General features: G+C 38.5%; 1 protein-coding gene across 8 annotated transcripts in view; it reads right to left on the bottom strand.

Moving 5' to 3' along the window:
* tenm2a (teneurin transmembrane protein 2a) overlaps positions 1 to 17,955 on the bottom strand; it is a 361,970-nt gene that overhangs the window by 265,362 nt on the left and 78,653 nt on the right. For all 8 annotated transcript variants that reach the window (XM_055177252.2, XM_055177251.2, XM_055177253.2 and 5 more), the window contains one exon: positions 11,195 to 11,484. In XM_055177252.2, the coding sequence (XP_055033227.2) occupies positions 11,195 to 11,423 (229 nt within the window). In that variant the 5' untranslated portion in view covers positions 11,424 to 11,484. The remainder of the gene's footprint in view (positions 1 to 11,194; positions 11,485 to 17,955) is intronic.

The raw sequence follows: 17,955 nt of genomic DNA, 5'->3' as shown, positions 1-17,955 counted from the left end.
ACGACACCGCACGTTTGCTTATCACACACATTGATGCGCCACAGAACACAACCCTTTTTATAATATGAAAAACTAAAGGATTAAAATGTAAATGATTATTATTGAGTTTCTTGGACATAAATGAGGACCGATTATGAGATTTAGAAGGCGTAAAGAGCTGCTTCACCTGTAGCTGGATAAGTAAATGTTTTGCTTTAAATAAATGCAAATATTGCATCTACGGATTTATTGTATATGATGACTCTGTACCTGTGGATATAGTGAGATGAGAAACATTTTTAAGTAATGCTTAAAAAAAACTCATGGCGCTGTCCGGGTGCTGAAACGGCTCTCCGCACGTTTGTAAATTCTTAATCTCCAGTTTGTTACAAATAAAGTATTTTTAAAGTACAAATCTTTTCTTACATACTTGTAAATAGTTTTTTGATGATGTTGGATATCCATACATTTACAGCAATTAAAAGCCTGCTATTTTTACTTCCATGATTTATTTTATGATCATATTTATTATTTCATATTTATTATTTCATGATCATATTTTTAAGTTTCCACGAAAACAGCTTTTAAAAGTTTTAATCCAAAAAAATAAATATGTCAATACAAATAAAAACAACACAATTATTTAAAGCAACACTAAAGAGTTTTTGCTCTTTGCTCCCCCTGCAGGTTGGAAGCGGAATTGTCCATTACCACTATTGTAAATAATTTAGCCTACTGCAGCAAAGCTGGCTCTGATTGGATTGTATGTCTGCCGTAAAGCAAGTTTTTGTAGTTTTCACTCGAACTACAGGACCGCGACCTGACGGTTGGAAACTTCTTTAGCGCGTTTTTTGCTGATAGAGGGCTGCAAAGCAAATGTGAAATGAATGACTGTAACTTTTTTGGAAACGTTATTTTAATGTAAAAAAAACTCTTTGGTGTTGCTTTAACATTAATCTTAAATTGGGGGTCTTCTTCCTCCGCTTAGTTTTTCAGTTTACAAAGTCCGTCATCTAATTAGGATTAGACATAGCGCCAGCGCAAACTGGCTTTTAAAGGGGATGAGAGTTAAGACTCCCATTGGTTTATTGCACGTTACGCCCAAAACACACCCATTACTCATTACAAGAATAGGTACAACCCTTTTCGACCCTGCACTTGGCTCACAAACCATTTTTCCTGTCGTTAAATTAGCAAAAGTGGCTTTTGAACACGCCCGTTTAGACCGTGCCCCATGCGCTTTAGACCATGCACTTAGATTGTTAAAATAGGGCCCAATATATTGCATATTGAACCCAAGGGTAAAATTACTCCTGATTTTAACCACATACTTGAGGAGCTCAGACGCAAAAGCCATTAATGCCACTTCCGTCAAAAATTAGATAATGATATCAAACAAAAACTCTTGCCACGTATCATTCGTTTATCAAATACTTTAGCTTCAAATCCACTCAATCCCACCCTCAGGTCATTCAGAAATCAAAGAGTTTGATCAAAAATGCAATTTACAAGAAAACATCAGACACACTCTTAGTGGCCTTTGCATCTCAGCTTTTCATTTATTAATTAAATTAATCATTTCTTTTGAGTGACAAAACAACAACTTGGGAGATATGGGGGATGCCATCTGCAATTTGGCTGAGCTTGGCGGGCTGGTGTCAGAAGAGGTGACATGGTTTCCAAACCTTGAGTTTAATCTGCATATATGGCTGCTGATAAGCACCAACTGACCCCTAGATGGCCGTCAGGCTTAGACTGCCCACTGTGTCTTGTCTTTTTAATGCTTTGCACTAATACTGTTGTGAGTTCTCTTGTTATACACCTTAGCCACCCATAGCAAGGCTATTAGCCACTTCAAGCACTTTATAAAAAGAGAAATGGCCCTAGTGCCAATCTTGTAAGCTGTTATAATGTTGTTAAACTACATTTTAAAGTGAGGGAAGACCTATTTCACAAGAGAACAACAATTCAGTCTGAGCTCTCTTTGCATTACATCCAGGAATTACAACCAAGCAACCACCTGTTTCCTTTTATTCTGCAAAGCTAATTATCAAACTGATGAACCACTACTTTTAACGCTGTGGGCCAACACCAACAACATGCTTAGCGCACCAGACCAAGATCCAATCCTCTGATGACATGAGCAGCTTTTGCTGTTGAGTCTAAAAAAAAACAATAGGAGAATACACACATGTGATAAGATAAGATAATATGATATTAAGATATATAGTCATCAGAGCATCAGGATAACCTAATTGGACAATGTTGGCTTGATTCATAATGTGCATTTGCTTTGGGAGATTCCAAAACAGATTAAGGGCTTTCACCAAGAAATGCCATCTTAAATTCTTAAAAGATTAAGGGATATGTTAATGCAATTATTGTAAGCCTGCTGGCATATACAACCCAAGATCGGAATGGAGACTGTTCAGATCTTTCAGGGTTGTTTCAAGGTGCACTTAAGTGATTTTTTGTTTATGTTGAGCTGGTCGAAATGGCAGCCGTCTTGTACTTATACTGACAGCTAGCTGTGAAAGCTATACACTGCAAAAAAAAATCCGTAGAAATTACAATGGTATTGCAGCTGGGTTGCCGGTAAATTACCGTAGATTTGAATTTGTGTTATTTACTGGCAAGGGTTTGTTCAAAGTTGAATGAATTTTGAATATTGACAGGTCTTTGTCTTTACAGAATAAAACTATACAATAGCAGCCTCATGCAAAGCATTCTGGGAACCAGAAATCATCATCAACCTTTTTTCTGTTTTTTGCTTCAGATTTTGTTTCCCAGAATGTAAAGACAAAGACTTGTAAATGTTTAATGTTCATTTAACTTTGCACAAAATGTTGCCAGTAAATAACATAAATGTAAATCTACTGTAAGTTACCGGCAACCCAGCTACAAATTTCTACGGAATTTTTTTACAGTGTAGTTTTGGTTACTGTTGACAATAACCTTCTATTAGCAGTCCACCATTAATGGCTTTAGTGAGACAATGTGTTCAATAAAGGGGTTAACAGAGATAAAGTGAGTCTTAAAATGGACAGTTTCAGAGACAGACAGAGGAGGTTTTTTAGGGTCGCTCTTAAAGGGACACCCCAGAGGTAAACATTTGATTCTTATCGTTTTGGAATCCATTCAGCTGATCTCCGGGTCTGGCGGTACCGCTTTTACCATAGCTTAGCATAATCCATTGGATCTGATTAGACCATTAGTATCACGCTTAAAAATAACCAAAGAGTTTCAATATTTTTCGTATTTAAACTTGACTCTACTAAAACAGACAAGTTGCGATTTTCTAGATAATAATAAAGGAATGGCTGCAGCAGGGGCAATGATATTACGCAGCGCACGAAAATAGTCCCCTTGGTAACTTTCAATAGCAGGGGACTATTGTCGGGCACTGCATAATATCATTGCGCCTCCTGTTACATCAGCAAAGTCCTTGGTTATTACGCCAGAATGTGAGTATAGTTCCTAGCCATATCTGCATAGAAAATCACAACGTTTAATTTTCTGTGGGTCTTAGTACATGATGTAACTACAGAAGAGTGAAGTTTTAAATAGGAAAAATATTGAAACTCTTTGGTTATTTAAAAAAAAATACGATGCTTTTGGTCAAATCCGATTCAATGGATTATGCTAAGCTATGCTAAAAGTGATACCGCCAACCCAGAGATCAGCTGAATGGATTCCAAAATGGTAAAAACCAAATGTTTACCTCTAGAGGAGCTGAAAATTAGTGTCCCTTAATAAAGTTTGAAAACCCACTGCTGTAGGCCACAACTGTTGTTGTTGTTGTTGTTGTTAAGTATTCACGAATGCATGTTTACACAGAAATTTTCAAAAACGACTGAAACCTATTTTCAAAATTTTGCGTTTCAGGACCCTAAATGTCGCTGTCATGTAAAGCAACAGCCAAAACCCATAAAAATGTTAGTTTTTTGGTAAACGTTGTTTTAATGGCTCCTTAGTAGGTATGCTCCTATCGATTGGCCTTAGATCAGTATCGGTCGATCATCGAATTAAATGACTGGATCGGTAAGCGCTAAATTTCCTGATCTTTCTGTTTAGTTTTGTTATCATAGGGCTCCTGAATGCGGGCACAATTTGAGACCATTTTTACACAGTGCGAGCATTTTTACAAACCGTTGCTTATGTGCGACCTGCAATTTGGATTTCTTTCTCTGCCTTTACACAGATATGTGTATTTTCTATAAGGGCGGGATCCAGACCTGACATGCAGCGCAATACGTCTTCACATCCCCATCAACAGCGTGTGCAACATATCTATCTATCGTGGACATTGCATCTCCATGCCGAAAGTTTTGACAGTTTAAACTTTTTTACTTGCACCCATTCTTGTCTGCATACACAAGACGCATGCACACAGACACAGCCTGTCATTCGCACGAGATGAGCAAAGATTTCACATCTCACGTCTTAAAGCTACAGTAACCTAATTCATACTACTAAAGATAAATTCATCATCTGTTCTTACTGAAGAACTGTTTTAAATTTATAAAAATCAGTGCATATTTAATTTATACACAGAAGACTGCAGTATTTTATTATCAGTACCTTAAACACACATATAAGCCTTTTTAAAGGCATATTTAATTGCTCTTTGTAAAATGAATGTTTGTCTGTTGTCCTTTTTTTGTTGTTAATAGTATCGAGCATTGGTATCGGCCAATCATGACGAAAAGAAATGTGTACTCTGTAAATCCTGATGAGAGCATACCTACTCCTAAGACTATAAAAACTGTTTGTCTGCTATCACTGGGCTGAACCCACAACAAATAGTTATTTTTGTTACATACAGTGCCAATGGCCAATAAAGTTAGTAACTTTTTGTCAATGGAAAAAACAGGATTTGCCCAGACATATGACCTCAACATTGTGGCACCAATGAATTGACCCACTTCATGTAAAACAGCATAACTAGGTTACTAACATGATATATTATACATCTAACACTAGAGTGAAAAATACTTTCTTGAGGATTAAAACTTTTTTAATGAGTCCACCTTTAATGTGTGTGTGTGTGTTTTTTTTTTTTTTTTGGCTGTCTGATGTTTTTTGGTTCGGCTGAGACACACAGAACTTTACTAGGTAATGAACTGCTGTGCCTGTGCTTTGCTTGTATGACTTAACAAGATGCTTCTGGAGGCTTCAGGGACACTTGAATCCAATTCCCAAACCATCAATGAGCAAACAAGCAACTCTCAGCTGTCTCAAAGTTGATGCGAAAAGGGTTTCAAAGTGTTTGTGAGAGTCTTCGAGGGTTTGGGGCAATAAGAAACAGAATGTGACGAGGACAGGAAGAGAGAGAGTGAGACTACATTTAATCTCAGAGTCATTTATTTTTAATACCCACCAGGTTCTTTGTTCTCCCTTTGATCTTTTCTGCCCAGATTTATTGCGATATACCAACAAAGCACAGAATCAACAAAATAAAATAATAAATAAAATGTGCGAGTTGACAGCTAATTCCACGTCAAACCGCCAGCTGTGGGGTGATAAGAGAGGGATGAAGTAGAAAAGAATAGTATTGGGAAAAAGTCGAGCACAATGGCACAAACAAACTTGACTGTTGAAGGGCTGCTAAACAGAATATGATTAGATTGTTCTCGCCTACTCCGAAAACCGCACACGCTTTCACCTTTTCTTCTGTACATTGCTCATAAAGTAGGAATTAGGCAGTATAGCGCGGTCCTCTAAAATCCACAACATTAAGAACAAGAACTATACGAATCTGGGATCAAACTGGGTACATACAGTACAAACACCATTGTATAGTCAATAAACCCTCGGACGTGAATCTAAAAGTTCAGTGACTAATTAACATTTTAAAGGCAGGGAAGAGTGGGGACTTGGGATGTGCAACAATTCAGTGGGATATCTGTAGGACTATAGTCAGCCTTAAGGAAGATCTGTATAATTAGATTGATTTTGTGTTATTTCCATCACAACTCAATTAGACACATTACAGTAAGGTAAACGAAAATATGCAACTGATGGTGCTGGCAGGACAGATCACGCATTTACAATCTCTACTAAAAAGCCTGTGCAGAGACAGATGTGCCTCTGTAGACACAGATGTGGCCCCTGTGGGGGTGTGAGGACACAGACAGACAGAAAGTGATGAAAGGTTCGATCCAATGCCCTAATGTCCATACTGTCTGAGAGCCATCAGTGGATGGGAGAGCCAAACTTGGTTTTCATTTTCACCTAACAGGGGCCATTACCAAGATGTCTAACACATCTGTTTATTGAAATGAGTGGCCAGATCAATTTTAATCCAAGTGAGGGATACTGGGAAGCTACATCATCAATCCAATGCAATGTCATTTAGGAAAATTTGACTTGATTCAGTGCTGCCCTGTTCTATCTATCTTAAATGCCTATGCTAATGCAAAATATTAATAACAAACTATAACTTACATTTTTCACCTGTGTTCATATGTGTATATTTACCCCCTTTGCCTTTGTTCAGTCTTCGTCCGATCTCGTTTTATGATAGCCGTTCATGTGTGATGTTATTTCAATAATAATAATAATAATAATAACAATTACTATTATTATTATTATTATAAGTTGGGGTTCTCCCATCACCATGTGCAGCAAATAACTGCCCATGATGTACTAAATACAGGGTTCCCACACCTTAGTTAACTTCAAATTCAAGAATCTTTCAAGGACTTTCCAAGTCCAATACCCTCAAAATCAAGGACTAAATGTGGGGACACATTTTAAGTGAGAGCAAGGTTACTGCAGTGACACTTTGGCCTATACATTTCAGGTGGTAAGTGCGTCTGAATATGTATATCAAATTCAACCAATAGTGAAGCTTAACGACAAAGACAGGGTGACGCGGGAGCCAGGAAGTATATTGCTATCTAAAATATTGCCAAAGACGGCGTTACAGGGACGCAGGAAGTATCGCAAGGGAGACGCAGCGTCATGTTCCCTTCTCAGGGAACAACAGTTACATACTTAACCCGAGACGCTTTCATTTGTCAAACACAACTCTGCAAAAAGCATTTTGGTATGAATCAACATTCGCATACAGAAGATTTAAGCATTTAAAGCGAACAGTTTAGCACGTGTGCTTAAAAAGTCTAGAATTTGTATTATATTATCCTACACCACACAGGGAATAATATGGATTTTGGATTGCGTAAAATAGATTCAAGCACTTTCAATGATCTGTATCTATGCATGTACATTTTCAAAAACTTTCCAGGTCCTTGAATTTTTCCCCCAGATTCACAAACTTTCAAGGATTTCAAGGACCCGTGGGAACCCTGTAAATAAGTACATGAAGTTGGACAACAATGTTCGTGATTTTAGGGACCATTTAAAAATTATAATGTACGTGTTTCTATCTTCGACCTTTAATTTATTCAATCTAAAAAGTGTGCATCATAGGTGACAACCACATGAACACTGTATAGTCGGTTTTGTGACTGTTTGTTGACTGCAAGTCATTTCATTTAAATGTTGTTTAAAGTAGAAACGTGTATATTAAGGTGTAACCTTAGAGATGGTCCCTATATTCGCAACTATCAGATTGTCAAATACTGACAAATCTATTTTAGCTTAAACGAATCTCTAACCCAAGTATTTGTTCATCCATGATAATTTCGCTACATATGCTTTGCTGTCTACAAACAAAACAATACGTTCTATCGAGTACACTTAAGGTTTAATCACATCACAATAATACAACTTTTGTTATTTCAAGATCATGAGAAATTTAAGTCGAGATCACGAGAAAACAAGCAAGCAAAGATAATAATAATAACACAACCTCTCTCGGCTTCTGTATAAATTATATATTTGTTGATTTGATTTTGTAGGTACAGTTTACGTGCACTGTACCTACAAACGTGTATCAAAAAAAGTAAAAAATTGTGCCTAGTAAAACCCTTTCAAAAAGTACACACCGTTGAACCCAAAGAGTTCAATAAGAGTACATGGATACCTCAGAGGTACATACTGATACCAAAGAGTGCATGTAAGTACAAGTGCAGTGCATTATGGGACAATATTAAATCGAGCCGAAATGTAAGGTTAGACTGTCCATTCGGACAGAAAGTTGAAAAGTAATATTCCACTTCCTCTCAGCGCAAATGTTAACGTGGGTCGTGATGACTATGTGAGTGAGCGAGGATGAACGAGGGAAAGAGGGAGTGTAATTTGGCAGTGCCCTTTGAGTGCTGTTACATATGGCCCCAGAACACTGTTAGTCTCCCGTGGCAACACTTCCCACGAATGCATCTGCAGTCAGTGAGGCGCTACCACCCCAAGTAGCCGAGCGGCATCAATCTGACGGCCTCCAACTTTCTCCACAGCCTTGCGCTGTGTCAGTCTGTCCTCCCTCACTCCTCTACACCTACCCGTAATTCTTGCTCACTGCAGCAGTCACCAAATGTCCCGGAGGAACCACAGGCCATTCCACCCTGGGCTGCATGAGCTCGGAGATCTGTTGTCAGTATCTAAGTGCTGTGAGAGAAAAAAAATGTCCCTTTTCCAAAGACAGTGTGCCATTTCTGGTGTCACAGCCCAACCTGACAGCATTCTGTGCAGAAGAATAGGCTCTGCACCTTCTAAAACATGCTGGCTTCAAACACAACCACTATTTGACTGATGTAAGAGGCAGCGAGTAAAGTTTAAAACAAAACTAGATTACATCCACCCCCAAAAAAATTGATTATACTTATCGACTCTAATACAGTTCTTTTGTACATTATGTTTTGTTGCACACCAACTTTCCCTGTGCATCCAAAATAATTGTATTTACAAATTCCATATAAAAACTAATACTAATTTGATTCCTTATAATGCATGAAAAAAATAACCCTTGCATTAAAACCAGCTATCCACCTAGTTAAACTGGTGGCCAGTCCATTATAGTCAAATCCAGCTAGTGATGCTTTCATAAGAGGCCAGACTCATTTTCTAGTCAACAAAAAATTATAAATAATATTTTAAAATATGTGTGAATTAATTGCCATGAATCATCTTTTTTCATTACTTTCAAGACTGATGTTTTAAATCAATTCAAATAAATTCCATTAAATTAATTAAAATATTTCATAAAAGATTCATAAACAAAGACTGCAATGCTCAATATTTATTTCTAGTCACTTACATTCAGTTCAGTTCTAAAAGAGGTTTGCAATTCTCCCAGCTGAGCACCATTTTAGTGAAAAAGGGCTAAGACAAAAGACTGGGGGAGAGTGAGAAAAGATGCCGCATATCTAGCGGATTTGTCTTCCTCCGCACATTCTCTTTCCCTCTCTCTACGGGCTGAAATCGTGGTCTGGCTCTGATCAATGACATCGAGTTGAAATCCATTTTAAACAACAGAATCAATGGCTTGCTGGCAGTGCATTACACATCGGCCGGCTTGCGGGCCTGACATCGCCTTTTTTAAAGATGACCCATCCTCGACTCCGCTCCGGATCAACGGCAGCCAACTCATTATGATGGCGAGATGTTGCTGCAGTATTTTTACAAAACACACTCTCTCTTCCTGTTCCTCCTTTACTGCCTCCACTCCTATTTTGCCTCAGGTGACGCATCTGACTTCTTATAGTAGCATGTGCAAACACATTTAAAAAGGATTTAAAGATCAAAGATTAAGCAAAGTCTATGCATCTGAACCAGTCAGCCAGGTTTGAGCTAGTAAGCAAGTCACCTTCGATTTGGATTTGCTCGGATAAATGGTCCCCTGCTGATTTAGCATGCATCTGCATACTGGCATCAGAATTATCATCCCTGCATCAATTCAGCAACACGTCTACAGCCTGGGGCTTGGAATGGGTTGACTAGCTTAAGCTTCTATAGACTACGACTGAACAGGTTAAAAGAGATTACTGACATTAGGCCGGGCAACATCTGCTGGGAACAGTATACACACGACTCTCGAATACCTCATGTAATTTAAGAAACTTATCTGGATATCAGGTTGCATGTCTCTTTAAGAGCATGCATATAGCCACAGTGTAGTGGGATTGTCTACTGGTATTGTGAACTGCAAAAAAATATCCAATATAAGTCACCTTAACAATTGGTGTTATATTGTGTCCTAACTATATGACACTCTGTGACACGCAAAAAAGGTGTCTTTTCCATGTTACTCAAAGTGTTTGTCATAACCAACCACGAAGCGGTGCCGCAACATTTCTATTTTAAATATGGTTTCTATTTCTGCGATGCCATGGCTGACAGCTCCGCCTACAGTGAGAAGTCATTTAATTAAAGTTCTGCGCATAATAAATAATAATCATCAAACATTGACGAGGACAGACTGATTAGACGTATAAAAGCAGAAAAATATTAAAAATCCTTCAAGTTGCACAAGGAAAGCCATAAAAACTAAAAGATGTGTCTCTATATGCGTGTGCGCTCTTCGGCTGCAGTGCGAAAGGGCGCACAAACATAGAAAAACTGTTTTGGGATTGATTGTGTCACGTCACACCCGTTCTTCCCGTTCAGTATCGCTGGAATCATAACGAATTTTGTCTGGTTAGGACACAGTACTATGACAAAGACATTGTGATAGAGCAAGATATGATGTGTTTCTTGATCAAATTCCTTTATTGGACCAACACTGGGATTATTTTAAAGCCCCAACCTTAAATACCCCATAAATCTAAATTATTATTATTTCATGCCAGAAATCAAAATTATTAATCTAATTGAGTCTCTAACTCATTTTACCCAACCGCTAAAATGTTATTGTTTGATATTGGACTGACCACAGTGAATATGTGTGTTTATGGGGTGTTTAAGTATTTCTCATATTAAAGCAATATACTACGAGAGCTGACTTAGTGCTTTTGTTTAAAATGTTTTTTTTTTATACCAACTTATTAATAATAACAAGACATCCAAATTGACGATAATGCAAAGCTGTGATCACATTTTCTATATTAATGCACCAAGCTTGGCAACTGCATACAGCCTGCAGTTAAGATGCTGAATGTAATATTTATCCAAATAAAAAAAGTTATTCAACAAAGTAATACAGTTCATTATGCTAACTGTACGTGCTTTAGAGTTTCCAAGCAACTTATCAACACTAATACAGCAACACTGTGTACATATTTGATCATTAATGTATATTTAAAAATGTTTTGTCAAAGACATTCATATTTAGGGTTAACCAGTTGTTTATGTGATTAGATCTCTGTGTGTTTACCTCCTTGTCTGGTGAACTCATCAGCTTCATGGTGCACCAGGTCAGCAACACATCCCCCATAATGAAGACGTGAGTCGTGATCAAAAGCCTTTAGGGTCTCGCTGGAGCTGTAGGATTTCTGGGTGGGTACGCGGCACTCGTCGTTGGCCAGGGTGGAGGTGGTGAACTGGTAATCTTTTCCACATGGCCTGTGGGTTAACGTACGGTGTCTGCGCTCCTTCAGGTCCATGGTAACCAATGAAATGATCAGTCTGCAAGGTGGAGGTCTTAACAACTGCACGGTCCTTCACCTGTTTACAGAAGACAACAGTATCCATCAGATACTGAAAATATATACTGTACCTGGTCATAATAACCATATCAGAATACATTGCTAGTTCAAACATGTAAATCTGGTGAATAGCGTGTGATGACTTTTGCTAATATTGAAGCCTACTAAGACACCAGCATCTTAAAGATTCACTATATTACAGATCAGTGGGACCTGCAACCATGCATACCATGAGAGGGCAATATGACGTTCTGCGAGTAGGCACTTTGCTTTGATTTGCAAATGTTGTTTTTTGTAATATTGGGTTGTTCGCATATTTTACCAATTATAATTGATTATGATGGAATTTGTATGTCCATGTCTGTCAAAATGATGGACAATGAACAAGTCTAATGCATCCTCTGATATGCAAGTTTGGCAGGATTACCCTGTGCGTACCCTGAGATTAAATCTTGCCAGCGCCCCTCATGTAGATATTAGAATAAAACACAACAGTAACAAGATTCCCCAAAGTTAAATTCTGTCAGTTCAGGGAGATTTTTGTCGTTCACAGAAACTTTGTCAGTACGGTGTGTTCATGTAAAAACATCTAATCAACCAGAGGAAGCTGTCATTATAGCCATAATCACAGATGAAGAAGTGTAGCAGGAAGTGAGATGTGTGTAGGAGTGAAGGCATGATGCTGGTGAAGAATGAGTGATAGGATGGAGGAGAAGAGAAGGGGAGGAGTAAGAAAATGACTTGTGGGCATTACAAGTCTCTTCCTCATTATCACAGACAGAGTGAGAAAAGCTCCCTCTGTGGCCGTGAGAGGATAATCACAGATGCCTGAAAACATTGAGCCCGATCGCAGGCCGGCCTGATCACATCACACTACGCACACACGCTACAGCTAATCCAGTTTAAATTCAACGCATGTTGGTGTATATGCTAAGCTAAGACAAGGTTATACTGGCCCGGATTTTGACTAGTGGTTAAAATGTCCAATCTGATGTTCAGAGACAACTTTAAGACAGACATCGGTAGGTTGATTTGCCTGAAAAGTGTAACTACTGTTGCTCTGTGGCACTTTACTCTCTTGGTTTGATCTAACCTGGAGAACTCTATCCATTAACATTGTCATTCATGTCGAAGTTAGTTCTTTAGCAGGTGCATGACTCCTTAATATCATGTGACCTGAAGGCTGCCATCTTTGCTAATGGATACTCCCTTCTGGGCACATACCTTTTATAAGCCAATAATCTGAGTCTTACAGCCTGATCTCGGGACTTTGTATGAAATTAGCCAATTTGTAAAATAGTGAATCATACAAAAACGTACAATTATTTAAAAACACAACAACATTGAAACCCCTCCTCTAACCCTAATGTCACAAGGGCGAAAGCGTACAAAAACATACAAATGTGGTCATAATTAAAGTGCACCTATTTCATTGCTAAAAAAACAACATTCTTTTGTGTATTTGGTATAATACAATGTGTTTGCGTAGTTTATGGTTAAAAAAATTCACATACTGTACATTTTTATTAGCCGATCTTAGCCCCGCCCACCACATTTTGAAAACGGGAAGATCGGTCTGGCGTTTTTCCGTTGAGGAGCTACTATGCGAGTCCCAAAGCTGGTCGACGAATCAAATTGTGAGGGCGGGCTTTATACGATGATGGACAGATGATCAACAGTAACGTATCAACCACGTCACCCAAAGAGCGCGTGTGTTGAATCTGTTTACAATGAAATGGCTGCCGCTGGAGAATTCAGATGTGTGGATTCTGACATTGAACAGAGAAACGCGATCAAGGCATTTGTTTATGTTTTTGCCGTCCTTCCTACGGGAAAGTTGTTCGCACTTATGGAGGACAAAGTTAAAGAAGCAACTGAAATGAGTGTCGCGGCGATGCAACTCGGCGTTCACGACGAGATGGATATGATTAGCGGTCGTTGCCAGCTTCTTTTCGAAAGCCCGGAATCGTGACTGCTGAATAAGTGGAGGGACATGCTAGGCTCCGATATTTTTCAAGCCAACGTAATGGGTAGCTATCGTCATGGATGAAGTTCACCTAACGTACAAATGGTAAGAGATAGTCTTACTGTATGACTAAGTAAATACTTAATGTTGTGATATAAATGAAATGTTGTAAACATAGTAGGTGTTGATGTACCAGGGGCGTCGCTAGACCCCTTTTACTGGGGCACGTGCCCCAGTGTAAATCTTTTGTGCCCCTGTGTAAATCTTTTGTGCCCCTGTGTAAATCTCAATTTTACATTTTAGCAATTAACTAGTTTATTCCTTTACAAAGACAATCGCGGCAAAACTGATCTATATGCAATGTAGTTACACAATTCACGTTTGAAAAAGCGACGCAGAAGTCGCACTGACGCGTGCACACCTCAATTCATGTCCGCGTCCGTGCACGGACATGAATGGGTGCGCGGACGCGGACATGAATTGAGGCGTGCACGCATGTTCTGCCGCGCGCAGCCGCATACAAAGTACACGCGATTGAGTTGGTTTATGAAAACATGATGAGACTAAAGTAAGTTAAATAATAATGAAAATCTTATTTTCACCCGATCATTGACGCATGTGATGGACATCAGAAATGTTTTGTGCAAAGCAGGAAAGGGGAAGCAAAAATGAGAGATGATGAATTTAAGGGAGTAAAGACACATCTTACCCTGTCAGGGCTTAAACATTAGAGGGAAAATCTCAGGAAAACCTCTGTCAATAGTCTATAAAATTGCATTGTTCACATACAAAAACTGTGTTATACTGTTCTGTATTTTCAGATATGAAATTAATATTTAGTTCACTAGCTCTAGGTCATTACATAAACAGTTAGCAGTAACTAAGATAGATTTTTTAGTAGCAGTCATAAAATGAAAATATTCTTAAAAAAAAAAAAGAAGTTATTACTCATTGTTATGTAAAATGCAAATGTGCATAAAAAAATTTCTCTCCGGCCATTATTTCCAAACATTTTATGCCTTTAAACATGTTAATAATGTTGTTTATATGTATATATGAAGATGATACCTAAATATTTTTAAATAAATGTTTGTCTTTCCCAGTACTTGTTGCAATGTTGGAATAGTGGGTTAAGCAAAGGAAATTGTATCTTGCACACCGCAGGCTTTCAAGAAAAAGTAAAAAAAAAATGGGGGGCCCGTGCCCCAGTAGAGCTTTATGTCTAGCAACGCCCCTGTGATGTACGTTCGCTAACTCAGACTTAGTATAATCACAATGAAGTTAGTGTGATTGTAGCGAAATAACTAGCAGTTCGGTCAGACTGCAAAAGACGACATTTCAACATACGTCAAACACTCCGTTGCTCTGATTGGTCATAGGTCTATCCAATTGAGTGCAGAGGCATTTTTCGGTTGAGACACGCCTCATAATTTTAGCTCAATGGAGCGGTATCAGACTCAAATTCTGACTAGAATTGAGTATGACAACGTTCAGCTACATTTTTATTGCTCCAGATATACTGTTTTCCTCAAACGCTCTGATTTTGTACAAAGTTCATCGGTGTGAAAAGCATTGTGTCCCTGATTGGCCAGCCAATCTGTTCCTTGTGATTGGCCTGATTGGCTCCTTACCACGTTTAAAAGATTTAGTCACAATGCAATGCTAACAGGAGTTAACTTACAGGCTGTGAGTCCAAACGGGAATAATTATGATAATGCCGTTTGTCCACGTCAACAGGCACAGGAAGTAAACTGTTGCCTAAAATCTGTGTGTTTGTTGTAGTCCAACAAAAGAGATTTACGTTGGAAACGATAACTTGCGTCAGCATTTACTTTGGGGTTTGTACCTTTTGCATATGAAGAGTTTCGTTGCAAAACGAGATAACCACCGTTTTTTTAATTGTTCAGAAATCTCGTTTTTTGGTTGTGTATTCCTATTAATTTCAATGCAACTGCAGTTGGTTTGTTTTGATTTAAATCTTCATAACTTAAAAAATACAGCTAAGTAGCACCATAAAACAAAATAACAACATGATGACATAATAATAAACATGTTTTGACAAAAATGTTAAAAAATGGATTTATCTCGTTTTGCAACGAAACTCTTCATATAGTTAACATGTACTAATACACACTTACACACCAAAGGAAATTTAAAAACGTGAATCGGACCGCAGTTGCACTTTAATACAGTACAAATTAGTCAACGCATAAAATGGGTACGAATTGCCATGAGATTGTTTGGTAACAAACAATCTTCTACTCAACACTCACAGGGGAAATTATGTCCTCCTAACAATGCAGATGGGGAGTGTTTAAGAAACATTATTTCTGAATGATTTTTTGTTTAAGGCTGTTAGTGGCACAGAAATGATCACAGCTTTAATAAATTTTTCATTTTTATCTCTATTCAGATATTACAATTTTTGCCACTTTTTATTTTGTGATGCCTAACTTCACACATAAGTGCAGAATTTTATTGCAAAAGCTGGTTGGCAGTAATTTGACTGTAATTAAAAGTAAATTGACTAAATTCAATTCCAGCTGTAGACAGCCTCCCTCCACATAAACACATAGGCACAATTATTCTGTTCAACCTTAACTTTCACAGTACAGAAGGACTAAAGGAGGAAGTCATAGTTCAACAGACAGGGCCCAGTTGAAGTTTTCCTCAAGGCCTCTAAATGTGGTTGTTACTTCACCTTTTAATGCTTAATCCTGTTCTGTACACACACACAGTATTTACACGAGTGACAATTGCATCTGACTACAGAGTTAACTCCCGCAAAAAGCAGGTAGTGACAACCGCATATACAAAAACGCAGCTGTGAGCTGAACTGAACAACTAGTTGTTCTGTTGAAATATTTAAACGTGCATCATGGACATGACAGCTCCCTCTTCTGAAAAAATAAATGCCTAGAAGAGGAAAAATCTTCTGTGTGTACTGTGCAGAAATTTACAGAGTGTTCTTCTCGCTTTAATAATACCAAAAACTTGATTGTGTCATGAGCCATAGCCAAAAACGCTTAAGCGCCAGTATGTAAGCCCAAAAAAGAGGTGAACATGGCAACTCTGCATAAGCAGCATCACTGCACCCTTTGAAGCAGCATCACAAATGCGAACAACACACAATGCCAAGATGGGAGTTTATTAAAATTGCAGAAAATAACGCTGTAATATTATTTTGGTCAAAGCAGTGAATGGTAAACATGTGAGATGGCACAACGTTGCTATGGTAACCTCCCTGTCAATCATCAAATTTTTTGGAAAGAGTCTCGGTACAAACATGAAATGTAAATGTGAACACGCCACTCCATGTAAATGTGTCACTCTTAAAACTTTTGAAGTGTGTACGGGGCCGAAGTGTGGTGAGAAATAATTCGGACTGCTCCTGTCCGCCCTGACAAGCGCTCTCCACGCTGTACCCCTGCATTAGTTTGATTGGAAGAGAAGAACGCTGCCCCAGGGACGGTCTGGCGTGCAGCGTGCAGATGATGGTTTTCCTGCACAGCAACAGATCATTACATAACATCACGGCCACTAGCTGCACTACACATGCTGCAAAATAATTGAAAATGCTGAAAAATAATCAGAAAAATGAGCAGGTCACCTAATTATTTCCTGCAATAAAAACATGCATGGAGAACAGGGAGCGAGTGAGTGAGTGCGTTGGGCAGGGGTTTTATTACAGATTTATTACAGCTAAGGCCATTTAGATATTTACCTGTAATGTCTAGTGATTAAAAAATGACTTTAAAGTTTACTGTAAAATGGCCTTCTTATTGCTAAAATTACTTTAGCCTGTTAGAGCGAACCAGGCCCATGAGCGGTCCCGACGTGTTTTTGTTTACAAACGGTTAAAGGAATAGTCTACTCATTTTCAATATTAAAATATGTTATTACCTTAACTAAGAATTGTGGATACATCCCTCTATCATCTGTGTGCGTGCACGTAAGCGCTGGAGCGCGCTGCGACGCTTCGATAGCATTTAGCTTAGCCCCATTCATTCAATGGTACCATTTAGAGATAAAGTTAGAAGTGACCAAACACATCAACGTTTTTACTATTTAAGACGAGTAGTTATACGAGCAAGTTTGGTGGTACAAAATAAAACGTAGCACTTTTCTAAGCGGATTTAAAAGAGGAACTATATTTTATGGCGTAATAGCACTTTTGGGAGTACTTCGACTCGCCTGAAAAGTCCGCTCCCCTTCTCACTCTCATAATGGGAGAGGGAGGGTGTTACTGCGCCGAGTCGAAGTACTCCCAAAAGTGCTATTACGCCATAAAATATAGTTCCTCTTTTAAATCCGCTTTATTTTGTACCACCAAACTTGCTCGTATAACTACTCGTCTTAAATAGGAAAAACGTTGATGTGTTTGGTCACTTCTAACTTTATCTCTAAATGGTACAATGGAATGAATGGGGCTAAGCTAAATGCTATCGAAGCGTCGCAGCGCGCTCCAGCACTTACGTGCACGCACACAGATGATAGAGGGATGTATCAACAATTCTTAGTTAA

The sequence above is a fragment of the Misgurnus anguillicaudatus genome, chromosome 16, assembly GCF_027580225.2.
Source record: "Misgurnus anguillicaudatus chromosome 16, ASM2758022v2, whole genome shotgun sequence".
NCBI lineage: Eukaryota > Metazoa > Chordata > Actinopteri > Cypriniformes > Cobitidae > Misgurnus > Misgurnus anguillicaudatus.
This window is presented reverse-complemented; position numbering and strand designations above follow the sequence as displayed.